This window comes from Limulus polyphemus, unplaced genomic scaffold (assembly GCF_000517525.1).
Source record: "Limulus polyphemus unplaced genomic scaffold, Limulus_polyphemus-2.1.2 Scaffold1781, whole genome shotgun sequence".
NCBI lineage: Eukaryota > Metazoa > Arthropoda > Merostomata > Xiphosura > Limulidae > Limulus > Limulus polyphemus.
The window spans coordinates 139,172-154,837 of NW_013667391.1; the positions used below are offsets into that span (position 1 = coordinate 139,172).

Genomic DNA, 15,666 nt, shown 5'->3' on the forward strand with positions numbered 1-15,666 from the left:
GTAACGTTGTACTATTTGCTGTTATATTAAGTTTTCTTCATTACCCATTCAAGCCGTCTCCAGCCATTATTAGTCTCAAAGTTGGTTCCTCGTCATCGAATTATTGACAATGTTGTTTACCAAGAGATTCTCTAGACCTAATAACTTGTCTGTGATAAACCAGTAACTTTTGTGATATTCTATTCCTATTTGTGATAAAATTTTAGATACTTAACTAAAACAAAAAATTTGAAAGTGACAATATCAACGTAAAACTGTGAAGTTAATATCATTACAGCTTTTAGCAGGGATGGGTATAATATATATATATATATGTATTAGCACAAACAACCGCCCATATGGCGGCGTTTCTGCTAATATATATAATTTAGAACTCATTATAAGTACTTCTCTAAGTTTAGTGCATATGAAGTGCTGAGCTTGGCCCTTTAATTAGTGTATTGTGTTGTGGATACGAGGGTACATGGTTTGTGTCCCGTTACCGCAATGAAATGATCATCCTATGCACTTTGGGTCTCTAGCAGGTTATAAGAAAGACAATCAAATCCCACTATTCGATTAGAGTAACTCAAGAGTTGGTGGTAGGTGTTATTGAATAGTTGCCTTCCCTCTAGTTTATAAGATTGTAGCTTTCACAAATATCTGAAACAAAGAAACAACAACTAATGTATATTAAGCATAAATAATACAATTTGTAAACAAACTCTAAGTATTTTTTGAGAGGATTTTAATTTAAACTGGAAAACATCATTTTTGAATATATTCTCAGCAAATATGTTTGGTTTTAGAGTATATAATAGATACACAATACCAGTTCTGAATTCATTCTAAGTATTTTTGGTGTTTTATATGCTTTGATTTATATTAAATCTAGAAGGTACCAGTTTTGGGCACATTCTAAGTAATTTTGTGTGACTTAATTTAATTTAAACTAACCAGTACTATTCTTGAAAATATTATAGAAGATATAATTTTGAGCATGTTCTAGTGATTCTGTGTAATGTTAGTCTCTATTAAACAAAAAGGACATTACTTGTTTAATGCATTCTAAGTTGTTTTTTGTGAGCTTTGTGCCCATTGAACTTAAACGACACTATTTTTGAACACATTCTAAGTAAATCTTTGTAATTTTACTGTATATTAAACGTAGGTTTTATAATTTTCCAGAGAGTGATCCTTCTTGATTATCTTGCATACTGTTGCCTGAAGTACGTTGACAGCTTTAGCCTCTGACCTTTGTGTTTGTGGCCCCTCTTCTGTTACAATGCGTCACGTTTTGATTACCATGGCTGAGGTATTACTTCTTGGAGGCCTCTTTTTTGGATGGTCCTGGTACCCCAAGTTAATCCATATTTTTCGTATGTTACAATTTGTCGCATTTTAATTACCACGGCTGAAGTGTAACCTATTGCATGTGTTTTTCTGGATGGTCCTTGTACCCCAGATTGGTCCATATTTTTTGTTTTTTAATGCAATTAAGAACAAGAGATATTCCCGTCTTATGAATTCTAATCACCAATGTAGATACATCTTTATGATCTATATATGAATATTTTTCATCGGAAATGGCTGTTACCTACCATTACAAAAAGGATCAGTGTCCAGTGGCAACACACTACGTATGAACGCTAAACAATGTCAAAATATAGTTCTTATACATTCCATTCCACCGTCATTTTATATCGGCTGTGGTTGTTACGAGACCTTCTGATTTGCATATTAAAAATAGTTTTAACATAATGTACTCAACCTTCTGCATATATTAAAGTTATTCTTAATTTTTTCCATTTACAATATAACTTGCATACAGAACAGAGCTCGAACCTCTTGTTTAATGTTTTAAAAACAAATCGTACTTGTTACTATTAATGGAAACTTCACAACTTAATTATATTCAATAACCGGGAGCTGTTCTGATCTTAATTTGAAGTAATTTCTTCCTATTTGTTTTGTGACATAATTATTGTAAATCAAAATCTCAAACTCAATCGATATCACTCATATACACTTTCATAATCACCCTTTATAAATCGATAGTTTTAACACACTTTAAAATTAATGCATATTAGATTAAAACAATTCGATTCAGTATCTTATGTTGAAATTACATTCACCATGCCATTCTTAAAACTCTAAGTTGTTCTTTATGATCAAACATGTCCAACATTTATATTTTTTGTGTACATTATTTTGTGAGATTTGCAATTCTTAATCATTTCTAAATTTGTTCTGTATGATTTCAGTTTATATTGAAGTAAATTTATATCATTTATTAACATTGAGCCAGGATGGTCTAGTGGTTAGCGTGCCAGGACTGTGAACCTGAAAATTTATGATTCTTGGCCCTTTGCCGAAAAAACGAGCTTCGTGCTTTGGTGCCGTAGATACAGCGGACAATTTCCACTATTCGATTAGACAAGAGTACCCCAAGAGCTGGCGCTGAATGCTGTTAGTTGGCTGCCTTTCCTCTAATCTATCAGTTCAAAATTAAGAACAGCTGTGCACAAATAGGCCTAATGTAGCTTTACATAAAATTCTGAAACAAACAAATTGTCAATACATAATTCGTTCTTTATTATATTCACGCAAGTTAACGATACTATTTTTTAACATTTCCAAGTAATTCAAATTCAGAGTTTATTATATATATATAATCCTAATTTGATGTATCTGTTGTTTCATAAAAATAATAGACGACTTTGTTCAATGTAAAGTTAATCTGTGTGCCTATATTATTATATTTCTACTTATTTTTTTTTCTTCCTGCTATTAATTTAATGAACATTCTTAAAAACAAACAGTTTTCCAAACAATGGCACGTGTGTGTGTGTTAAAACTTACTACACATTGAGTAACATGTCCGTGATTTCAATGGTCTTAATTGAGCTACTAATTGATCTAACTAAAAATTTCATCTTTTCTTCTGCTTACCTAGATGTCTCTGTTACTGGAAGCAGGGAGAGAATTACTCTCATGTGGATGACATGTGAAAAAGCAGAGGATCTCTGTAGACGATATGATTTTTGGAAGAGACATCCAGTCATCCTTATGGATATGCTTGGAAAGTGCGACAAGAACTTGTTACCCATCCCCCGAGTTACTGTAGCCAAAGCATTATCCTTTATCATGGGTCTAGCTACCGATTGGCTGAAGTGGGATAACATAGCTCTAATCTATGAGCCGTCATTTGGTGAGAGACTTTTTATTTTACCGTTTCATCATACATGTTAAGTATATTGTATGACAGATACAGGACATCCATTAACAGTCAAGTGAAACAGTGTACAGATAAAAACTAATAACCAATCTTTAATAAGAAAAGTGACAATGAAAAGTTAAATTGAGTGAGAAATTTTGAGCTATAGGACTTTGTGAAATTAAGTAAGTAAATCCTATTATCCTAATAATAATGCTGGATTATATTTACAGATATTTATTTTTTACACTTCAGTAACTCAGTGGTAAGTTAGAGGAAATTTAACGCTAAAATTCGGTTTTCGATCCCGGTGGTAGCCACGGTACAAATACCACATTATGTAGTTTTGTGCTTTATTTTTGACAACTCCTAAACCAATGTAAATAAGAAAAACAAGTGTGACAAATAACAAAACAATGTATTGATTGTGGTATTAAACGAAAAGAGAACGCAGCGTATCTTTTTTTCAAAATTTTATTTCAAATCAGACTACCTAACATGTTTTTCCCAGTTTGTATTCCCCCTTTAAAGTTAACAATCTATGTTAAACGGCTATTTTTAGTATAATAATAATAATACATCGTATTTTCAACTACCTCCAATAGCAAAGTATGTAAAAACTTTCCATCAATAGTAGTAATGCCCGTAGGCTTGAGTAACTCTACCCGATCTTTCTGTAAAAAGAAACCTTTTCAACAATAGTAGTAATGGCCGTAGGCCTGAGTAACTTTTCCCTATCTTTCTGATGACAGACTGATTATAAATAGTCTTCATTGATTTTGAATTATTATCTGATAAAATTAAATTATTTAAATGTCTCTAATAACTTTTTCATCCAGTTACATCATAAATAATTTACCTTCTGTTTGGAATTCTTGTCTATTTTCAACAATGATCGTTTGCTGTTAGTAGGACAATTTGCAACCTTAGCTGCAAAGATATAAGATGCACAGCTTTGTGTACTAATTAGTACTTACGACCATAGCTCACTTGCTAAGACACTATCTCTTATAGAACTTCTGTCTTGGGGAAGTAAGCATAAGATACTGAATTTGATAATATTATGATGCAAAGGATACCAATTTTTTTCCTACTAGACAGTAAAAACCGTCATATAATTAATATTAGTTTATATACAAAAATACTTTATGAAAAAGTTTGGACTCTAGACACCTGATACTAACCATGATGCTGAATTTTCATCATGCTCCGAAACCCATGCATATTTTATCAGTTACATAGGCAAACTCCAGCGGTTTTAGACAACCTATTGCCTATAAACTACAAAACTCTTGAATTGCGTTTTGCTCTTTTGGGTTTACTAGAATACGACGATCTTGGCGAACTCAGCCTTCATACAGTAAATGCAAAGAATGTAATTCTTTACTTTAGGTCAGTGGCATTAGACATTGCCATTTTTCTTTGTAATTGTTCTTTATATGTAATGTAAATATTGATTTACATAACTCTCCTCTCGGTCATTTGTGATTCCAATCTTTCTTCCATATTTCAGGGCAGTGGTGGGCAACCTGATTTAATCCATGGGCCAAATCTATGGCCCTCAAACATCGTAAGACCGTAATACACACTTTATCAGCCATTAGCGAAAAATGATATACTTGAATAAAAATTACATATATATGAAATATATTTTAGGGTGCAGGGAGTGCCTCAGGCTAACCACTAGGAGGCCATGGATTGCCCATCATTGCTGCATGGGAACTGGTGCTCTTAATGGAAGCTTTTATAAATTACTGCTGGCCGCTCATTTTGTCAACCTAATTTAATAGGTAACCTTATTATATCATGGCCATGTTAACGGCATGTAACCTTATGTTATCATGGCCATGTTAACAGTATGTAACCTTATTATATCATGGCCATGTTAACGGCATGTAACCTTATTATATCATGGCCATGTTAACGGCATGTAACCTTATTATATCATGGCCATGTTAACGGTATGTAACCTTATTATATCATGGCCATGTTAACGGTATGTAACCTTATTATATCATGGCCATGTTAACGGTATGTGACCTTATTATATCATGGCCGTGTTAATGGTATGTAACCTTATTATATCATGGTCATGATAACGTATTCTCATCAGGCTATGAATCTGGCAGATATTTCTAGTTTTCTGGTGTAAAAGATACAATTTTATTTAGCAAATGACCTGATAAAAATCAATGGCTTTTTGGAACTAGTTCATCTTCTTAGCTATAAGTAGTGGATTTTACTGTAAATACACTGATAATAGCCGAAAACATCGTTAATAGCGAGGGTACCCAACTGATGAAATAATACATTCTAATCATTATAAGTAGGAACTTAAATAAAAGTATATTTAGTTAGCAATACAGACTACCAGGTTGTTTTTCAGTTTCGCTTTAAGTACGCAGTTTGCTCTGATGAAAGTTAATATTAATGAACATTACATTTATATTCACGTTTCGAGGACAAAGGATGCAAAATATTTTCGACCAATTTTTCCATGGACTTATTTCATGTATAACTTTCTCATTTAAAATATACATTAGACAATGATAGAATCCAATGAAGTATTAAAACTAAAAGCAAGGTCAATGTTTAAAATATAAATTAGACAATGATAGAATCCTATGAAATATTTAAACTAAAAGCAAGGTTAACGTTAAAATATAAATTAGACAATGATAGAAACCAATGAAATATTTAAACTAAAAGCAAGGTCAAAGTTTAAAATATAAATTAGACAATGATAGAATCCAATAAAATATTTAAACTAAAAGGAAGGTCAACTTTTAAAATATAAATGGGACAATGATAGAATCCTATGAAATATCAAAACTAAAAGTAGAGTCAACGTTTAAGATATACATTAGACAATAAAAAAATCCAATGAAATATTAAAACTAAAAGTAAGGTCAACTTTTAAAATATAAATTAGACAATGATAGAATCCTATGAAATATCAAAACTAAAAGTATGGTTGTTTAAAATATGAATTAGACAATCATAGAATCCAATGAAATATTAAAACTAAAAGCAGAAACGAAACTAGAAGACCGTTTAATAACTGCTTCAAATGGTCCATGTCGATCCCAGAGAGTGGACTAGTACAAATACCTTGTGTCTAGTTGGGAAGGTATAAGGTGTTATTCTAGAGATTTTCCTTGTCCAATACCACCAAATAATGCCCCAGTCACTCGTTTGCGATATCCATGACAGATTTTGTTTATCCTTTTCTATGGTCATTCCATTTCACTTACTTTTGTTGTGTAGCTTTTGTAAGATATCGACCATGTTGGTGAGGCTTAAACTGTTTTCTTGATTTCATCTCTCCATATTTTACTCTATGTGATAGCTATAACTTTATCATTGCTGACTCATTGTAGCCGTAAAAATGGAATCGGATGCTGGTCTGCTATATTTTGGAATTCTATCAAATTCGCTCCTCTTATGAATATAACGTTAGAAGAAGAATAACAATAAGAATATTTCTTGATCCGTATTCGTAAGAAATGTCAGTGAAAAGACTCCAATAAGTATCTAGACTTTGGATGTGCTCCAGCAATTGCTCTGTAGCCAGTAATGATCCCCATGTCTGTTTCATCCTTATAGCATGGGTCAAGCCTGATGCAAATTTTCTTGAAAAATGATCCACTGAGTATTAAGTGGATATGGTGGTAGGATGTTATCTCCCATGTGTCCTGAATGGTGTATTTGGACAGAGAAAGATAAATGGCAATAGTGTATAAAGCCAAGATTAGATGGCGTTACTCTCATTCGTTTCCATCTTCTTCTACACCTGATAGTCGTTCATTAATGCCAGATATACGAGGAAACACCTGTATATGCTAGAAGTTTATGATGGACAACCCTGTATTAATTTTCCAAACTAACGAATCGTTGTCTGTTGTTAAAAATAAGTAGATTGAATGGCGCAACTCCCAGTGTTCTTCAGTTGGTAGATGGCAGCCGTCTTGTAACCTTTTTGCTATCAACACATGTTTCTTAGGTAAAGAAAGGGTTAATAAATAAGTTTCTCCTGCAATAAGGTAAATTTTAATTTGATAGGATAAACATCTAAGTGGAATCAAAGATATTATGTTATTACTTGGATGCTGTTGTGTAGTCTGAATTCAAAGAAAGAACAAAATACTGTACAGAAAGTCTACCTACTCCGCAGTCGTCATGATCCTTGTAAGAGCAACAGAAAATGTACTTTCGATGATTTATGTTGATCCACGATGATGGATCCAAAATAAACTAGGTTCCTAGATGCTTTTTGATTATGCAAGATTAAAATGTTAAGGAAGAAGGTAACTGAATTATAGTCATGTGATAATAAGTAGGTCAACAACGATTTATAAGCATAAGGAAAAGTTTTATTGATGGTGGAACATACTACGTGTTTCGATAGAACATAGGTCTGAAGAACACAGACACCGTGTGCACGCACGTGTTTAGGCGCTACACAATAAGGAGGCAAGTATCCAACAAGATCTAGAAAATTACGTTTCAGAGCAATAAAAAAAATTATAATTAGTTATGTTTCACATTTTTCATTGCGATAATGCAGGTTCTTGAAGCGTAGTTCATTTTGCATGTGCTAAACACACTCTGGAATAAAAGTAATCGCATTTTGCCTTCATGTTTAATCAGTTTATGAATTGATATTTTGTGATCACTTCAAATTATAATATTGTTTCAGTATAACTGTGTGACAATATTGACTGTCAAATATTGGAAATTGGAAAACAGTTGACAAACATTTTGGTTTACTCAGTATGAATAGTGTGAAGATTATTGACATACTATCAAACAACTAATATGTACACTAGAACACCCCAACTAACGATCTTTATCTTCATAATATGACCATTAAGAATCTCCATTCTACTGCTCACAGACTCAGTATGAATTTTAGGACTACAACTTCGATGATTATCGATGACCAACCGGTATGGAACAAACTTTATAAGTTTACCTCAAAGTTCGTGAAGACTCTTTATTGCCGCAGCTTACCGCCTATCATTACACAGATCTTTGGAACTCCTGTCGAGTGTACAATAATTACCAAGAATGCAACTAGGTATTTGAATTCTTCAAAAATAAGCAAGATTTCAAAGTCTTTATCTATAACACTAGGCAACAAAAGATGTATCCGCTACTAGGAAAAATTCAGTTGCTTCTGAGTAATATGATGATGCTGATTCTAAAAATCATGTTGAAAATACTGATCACCTCTAGTTTTCGCGTTGTGATAGATTTATTCAAAATATATTTATATATCGTGAAAAATAACAACTTTTTCTTTAACAACTTTATTTATTAATTGAACATTGTATTTAAAAATGTATAACCTGCTTGTTTTGATAAGTCTTTGAAGGCGACTTCGGTAAATTGAAACTCTTGTTTTTAGACGTAATAAATCCCATTGATGTAAACGAGAGCCAAGAAGTTCCCCATGCTGCTTTGATAGAGACAAGTCACAAATCAGATTATTTATTTCTTCTTGTGTCAGATGAAGCAGTTTATGTTGAGGTGCCACAGGAATATAATTACTAGATGAAGAGGATGAAGATGATTAATTGTCTTATTTGTAGAATAACACTCCTGTTTCCTAATTTGCTGGCGGAAGTGGCACTGGAAGACCATCCCCATGAGGCACTGGTTTCATTGCAGATGCAATATTTGGATATTAAATGTGTTATTTAGTTTGTCTGAATATTCAGAAATATTAGTCATGCAAAAATAACAGTCACTCAGATGATCTTTGGACTCACGCCATATCATGGGAAATGCAAATGGCATACATGCTCACTTCTTATTCAGCAATTGTGTCAAGTCAGATGTGCAAATTGTACAACACACATATGGAGCCTAATGTTTTTCTTGGTCACCAATTTTACACCCAAAATAATGAATGGTATTAAGTACCTTTACCTTTTGTGTGATTTTCTCCTTCGTGAAACTGTAATATGTTTTTCACAAATGTAGCAGAAACTGTTTAGGTGATTTTTGCACTTTCGGACATTACTTGAATTAGAGACAGCCAACATTTTGAATGATTTTCTAAAAATATAAAATAATTTATGTTTACAGAACTAGAGTTTAAAAGATTTTAAAAACAGAGTTTTGCAGAATTTGATTATATTGCGGGTATGATGTAAGGAAGAAGATCGGACTTTGTTTTGATTGTACGCGGAGCTAGGCGAACTGACCAACTGAGTGAGTGAGAGGCAACTAAGAGAGAGGCATCTTTTTCCGCCCCTTTTATGCTCAGTCGAGGGACTTCTCGTATGCATTAGCAAACTGAGCACTTGAAGGTTTCGTGATTCTCGGGCGGAACAGGTGAGCGTGGAAATGAAGCAAAAGTGGTGCAATTGAATAGAAGCTATGTTCATTGACTTTTCAAATCCAACTTCAAATTTAACACACAAAAGCAACATTTCAGATAAAAATTCCGTCTATATTTTAGTTGACGCTCAAACTAAATACTGTTTCGCAAAAAGGTAGTGTACAATTTATTTATAAAAGTAATACTGTTTCCTGTTTTTATCATATTTCCTGATATTTGCTGCTATAAGAGCTAACGCTTTACCAACTCCTACGATGATCACAATATAACATAACTAGCAGATTAAATATTTTCAACAGTAATTTTCCTAAAAATAGTAATTAATAAGTATAAAATGTGCAGTCAACCCAATCCTTTGGATCAGAGCGTATATACAATATGATTGTCTAGTGAGCCGTATTTTGTCATTCCATGTGTTATTGCAATAAGGAAAATTGTACTGCGTTTGTTTTTAAGCAAATAAGACTGACTGTAATGTATTGTTTGTAAAAATGTTTGGATTTCGATGCAATGGGTGCATTCAACAATAATAAAGCGCTCAGGTTTACTAAGTAGCCGCGGGGATTTTTCCGCTGGATGTCACCGTTCCTTGTTATTTTAATGAGCGCAAGAAAAGACCTTTACCAAACTGATAATTTTTTGACAGTTGTAATTTCTATAAAAAGTGACATAGGAGAGATATTCAAGGTAAATCGAATTATTCCACGTGGTTCAATAAAATAATACGTGTATATAATACCGGCATGAATATATTTGTATAAACCGAACAACAACAAATATATATTAAAAAACATTTATCTTTTTATGAGTTATTTCCGTTCATGTTCCTATCTTCGAAATGCTTCTTTCAATTAGTCGACGGAGGAAGTTCAGTTTTTTCGTGAACTTCCCTCATAACATTTTTGTTCTTAATAAGTGTTTTTCTCAGATTGGTCGTTCAGCATATACGAAAACTAATAGATCCATGTTGATGTCGATATGAAATTTCAGGAATTGTAAAAGAAAAAAAAATTAATTTTCCTGAATGTAATCTTGAAAATAAACATTTTGACGTGTATTTTTTTTTTCTAAGATGAACTGTTCAGGAGATACAGACAGACATTTGACTATTATATATATAGATACAACTTATGTTATTTCGTTTTCCCTTTATCTTCCATGAAAGATATTTTTGTGCTTAGACAGGATCGATTCTGGCTGAAAAAAGTACTCCCGTTGCGTTTGTTTTGTGTAATAACATGTCTCCACTTTTTTATAACACAATAAATGCGTCATTGAGAAAAGTACTGTATATTCTCACACAATAACTGTCATAGATAGAAGTTCGACGGTGTTATATGGAATAAAACAAATTGGTGTTAAGTTTGTTTGTCTATTATGTGGTATATGTGGTATGCTCGCCAAGGATATCGAAACCCGATTTTTAGTATTATAAGTCTTTAGACTTTCTACTGAGTCATGGGAGTGAGGGGTGGTGGTGGTGGTGGTATTAAGAACTTTTCTGAAATGATACCCTGTTTTATAAAGTACCAATATTCACCTACAGTTCAAACTCTTAACAATTAAATTGACAAAATAAATTTCTATTGATAAGTAACAAAAAAAAAATATATTTCGACAGACAATACTTAAGATTGGTCTAGACGCGTATTTCATTAATGTGCAAGTACAAGCCCATTTTGTTTTTTATAATTAAATGGCTTAGTATATTAAGATCATACGTACGCTATTATAAATAAACTTTATCGCCACCGTATTATACGGTTTATTTATATAAAGATTAATTAGGTTTCCGTTTCTGAGCGTTTGGTGGAATAAGCTCCAGAACGATTTGTAGCTTTGAATACTTAATTAGCTTTCCTAAAGTAAAAATAAAGTTTTACTCTAATCAATCTCTCCCATTGTCTCAAACTTTCTGAATAAACGTTCTTTTATTATGTTGGACTTCTGCGAAATGGGTACTATTTGTTTTTAATCTTTAATATAAGACTGTGGAAAAATAAATAAATCTTAAAATTTGATTTTCAAAAAGCAATATACACATCAAGTATAATTTCAACATTTGGAATTAATTTACCTTTTCCTTCTTTTTTTTATTAATTTTATATTTTATTTTTAATAGAGTTTTTTATTTAGATGTGTAGAGAGTGTTTTCTGTTACATGAGAGTATTCTGTTCAAATAAAAGTCATTAAACGACAAAATAGTTTAGTATTTAAAATTTGTTAGAAACCTGACCGATCACAACCACTGCACCAGTTTGAAATAAAAAGTTACATTTGAAGAGTTTATTATTTCCACCAATACAACTTCCGCACATCAAGACATAAATGTTCATTAAAGTTCCCTGAAACGAGTTCCCTCCGAGTACTTTTCATTGAAATTGTGTTACGGAGATTCAATGTAAAAAGAAAGAAAAAAAAACTTCGTTTATAGTTGCCAGGTAAATATGAAAGTGGATAATTAAAAAGTCTATAGCTTGGCTTTCTTGTTATAATACTATCTCTATTAACGAACCTACTACATGTCAAGATTTACTTATCGTTAATCTACATATAGGCGTACACAACGTAGTACTTTTTAATGAGGTAATCGTCTACTGTCTGTCAGTTTTGTAGATAAAAATCCTAGTTTCTATAACTTTTATTTTTGATAAATAAATAAATATATTGTTTGTGTATGTGTGTGTTAAAACTTGTCTAATTTCATTAAGTTTTTTTACTATGTACTATATTTTTGGATTAATTATTTTGATATTTAATGAACCGTATGTTTATTGTCAAAAGTATATTATTACAACAAAGTAACAATTCTTAATAACAAAGCTTTACATTCGTCTTATTTTTTACTATTGTAAGAATTATTATAAAAATATATTAGTAACTAAATATCATACTTGGCTGAAGTTACACAGTATGAAAGACTCTACAGCGCTCGTGACACTTGGGAAAACATATGATGTTAAAAACGAAACATCACATTAGGATTGGCGCAATACGACTTTCCAAGAACAAGAGAGCATTGCTATCATTATTTTTATTTATTGTAGACAGTTATCGATGGATTTATTTGTTCAATACCAGGTCTCATCAGGTTGATCTGGTCTTTACTTAGTATTTTTTAAAACGTTCTCTATGGGCATGAAATAAGCCAACCCACTTTTATAATAGAACGGTTTGACACTGAACGAAAACCTTTTTCAGCAGCTGCCTATTACACATAGAATATAGTACTGTAGAATGTTGGTATTTTATTACATCCAACGTATTGTCGAATATCACATCTAGAAATGTTTCAGGAAATGGTTTAGGTCTTCTTTTACTGCACCTCTGAACATCAGGAACACTCAGGGTGGGTTGTTTTTGTGACCCACGTCTCTTTATAGGTTCTTGGCTAATACCTGATACAGTTAAATATGCATACGTAGAGACTCCATCTCTCAGATGAATATTTGGTCCCTGGTCCAAACTGGCAGAGCAAAAAATTCCTTCCAACAGCTTGTTCATTAGCTCTATGCTACCACAAGTTTCTTTGTGATTTTTGGACACCCTGACAATTACTTCTGAACAATGGACAGTCACTTCACTGGAGTTGTGGATTGATCAGGTTAGTAATACACCCTCAATACAACTCGCTCAGAATGTTCTACATTGAGTAAGTCTCACGTTACTTAGTTCAATCAGATTTGACAAGAACAACTAATGTTATCTACTTGACTGGTCATTCCCATTCAAACATAAGAGAGTTTGTAACTTCTAGGTATCACGTGATCTGCCACTTGGGACACTGCTGTAGACCTTCTTGCAAAAGATGCAGTTTTACCATGTGAAGACCAGGTGTTATCTCCAACGGATGACAAAGGACAATTTTGCTTGTTTGTTTGTAATTAAGCACGAAGCTACATAATGGGCTATCTGTGTTTTGCCTACCACGGGTATCGAAACCCGATTTCTAGCGTTGTAAATCCGCAGCCATGCCGCTGTATCACTGGGGGGGGGCGACAAAGAACAAAAGCAACTAAAAAGAAATCAAATTAAAGACTTTGTTGATCATGTGTTAAGCGAAAAATGCATAAACATTTAAGCAAACGAATAAAAAAATAGAGGAAACTACAAGAAATAAGATGGTAGAAAAAGCATGGTATTCATGTATACCACAAAAGCTGTAAATTGTGATATGTTATTGTATACTGTGTTCTTGTTATCATTAGATATACGATTGAGGGTTGTGTAATTTATAATGTTATTATATACTAAGTACTTGTTTAAGATTAAGGGTTGCATCTGTAATCTGTTATTGTACAATGAGTAATAGTAAACATTAGCTTCAATATAATAAATAGTTCATTTGATTCTGCAGCCGTTTCTCATTCTTGTTTATTAAAGTATCAACGATATTAATCCATACATGTTGTATTTATGGCGAAACTACTAGGACACCTGTCGCTATTCCTAAGTCTGAAGTACTGGCCAGAGGGAAGGCAAACAGTCACAACACCCTACCTCTACCACATATAAATGATTGACTGTCACACTTATAATGTAACCACAGCTTAAAGTGCTGGGAATATATTCGGTTATCGCAGTAATTCGAAGCTGGCTCACCAAATCCAAAATCCAGAGCTCTAACACAGGGTCAACCCGCTACCATTATCAAAGGACAGGATGTAGTTAAAACTCCACTACATAATTCCCACACTCACATTGAACGTTAATTATGAATTGTTTTCATTTATTTCTTACCCAGTTTAATGAAGAATATTTGTTGCTTTGTATCATATCACACCCAGATTTATTGAAGAATGTTTTGTATCATATCACACCCAGATTTATTGAAGAATGTTTTGTATCATATCACACCCAGATTTATTGAAGAATGTTTTGTATCATATCACACCCAGATTTATTGAAGAATGCTTTGTATCATATCACACCCAGATTTATTGAAGAATGTTTTGTATCATATCACACCCAGATTTATTGAAGAATGTTTTGTATCATATCACGCCCAGATGTATTGAAGAATGTTTTGTATCATATCACACCCAGATGTATTGAAGAATGTTTTGTATCATATCACACCCAGATTTATTGAAGAATGTTTTGAATCACATCACATTTAACGTGCTTAACAATATTTTTTGTATTTTGTAACTTCCACGGTACTGTAAAATACTTGTTTTATTTTGTTTTTAATTCTACACACTGAAGAATATTTAAAATTTAACTCGTGTAAAGCTACTTAAAATGTATGTTTGTTGCTTGTATACTAACTCTATTCTTAGCTTGCCATAAGAATTTTTGTTTTAAATTTATTTTATATTCAACTTATCAAATGATATTTGATTCTTTTGATTACGTCGACCAAAGCCGGGCATGGGTCTAGTAGTTAACTTGTCTGGACTGTGACTTCGAAGATTCAAGGTTCGCATCCTGTTACGCAAAGCTGCGTTCTGCACTTTGTATTCGTCGGTTCGTTATAGTTGACGATAGGTGCTGTTTGACTAGGTGTCTCCTTTCTAGTATTATTTGTCAGTTCAAAATTAGCTGCCTTTCCTCTAGACTATCACTGCTAAATTAGGGAGGGCCAGCGCAGATAGCCTTTGAGTAACTTTGCTCGAAATTCAAAAGCAAACAAATAAGCAAAGGCTATGCGCGGATAGCCTTTTGTATAACTTACCGACGAAAGTTTTTTTATTAGCTTTTAACACACTCACTGATATGTTTGTTATTTTTTAGCATCTATTCTTCCTTCACTTCCGCTTATTCAGAGAAGGTCGGTTTTCTTTTCCAAAGTACCAGATGACCTGTATACCACACAAGAGATTTTAGAAGTGATTTCGAAAGGTGATAAAGTTGTCTGTCTTTGTTTTCAGAAAATACAGGAAATACTCTCGTTGGTAAGTGGAGAATACAAACCTGAAACATATTTTATAGATTCACAGAGTAATTCTTAACATTTAAGAAACTATATTTTTCAATCGTGACATAAGAAAATATAGTTGAAACTCAGTTTTAATAATCTCTATCGGATAATGTGGCACTTAAGTAGTGTTTTGATATAAATTTATCAGCCTAGACAGGTATGAGTCATGCCACAGTTCACTCAAATCATTTAAGCCT

General features: G+C 32.7%; 1 protein-coding gene across 2 annotated transcripts in view; it reads left to right on the forward strand.

Annotated features, from left to right (window-relative positions):
- The window catches only part of LOC111087137 (glutamate receptor-like), a 60,017-nt gene that overhangs the window by 12,333 nt on the left and 32,018 nt on the right, over positions 1-15,666 (forward strand). For both annotated transcript variants that reach the window (XM_022392724.1, XM_022392725.1), the window contains exons 3-4: positions 2,936-3,190; positions 15,283-15,443. In XM_022392724.1, the coding sequence (XP_022248432.1) occupies positions 2,936-3,190; positions 15,283-15,443 (416 nt within the window). The remainder of the gene's footprint in view (positions 1-2,935; positions 3,191-15,282; positions 15,444-15,666) is intronic.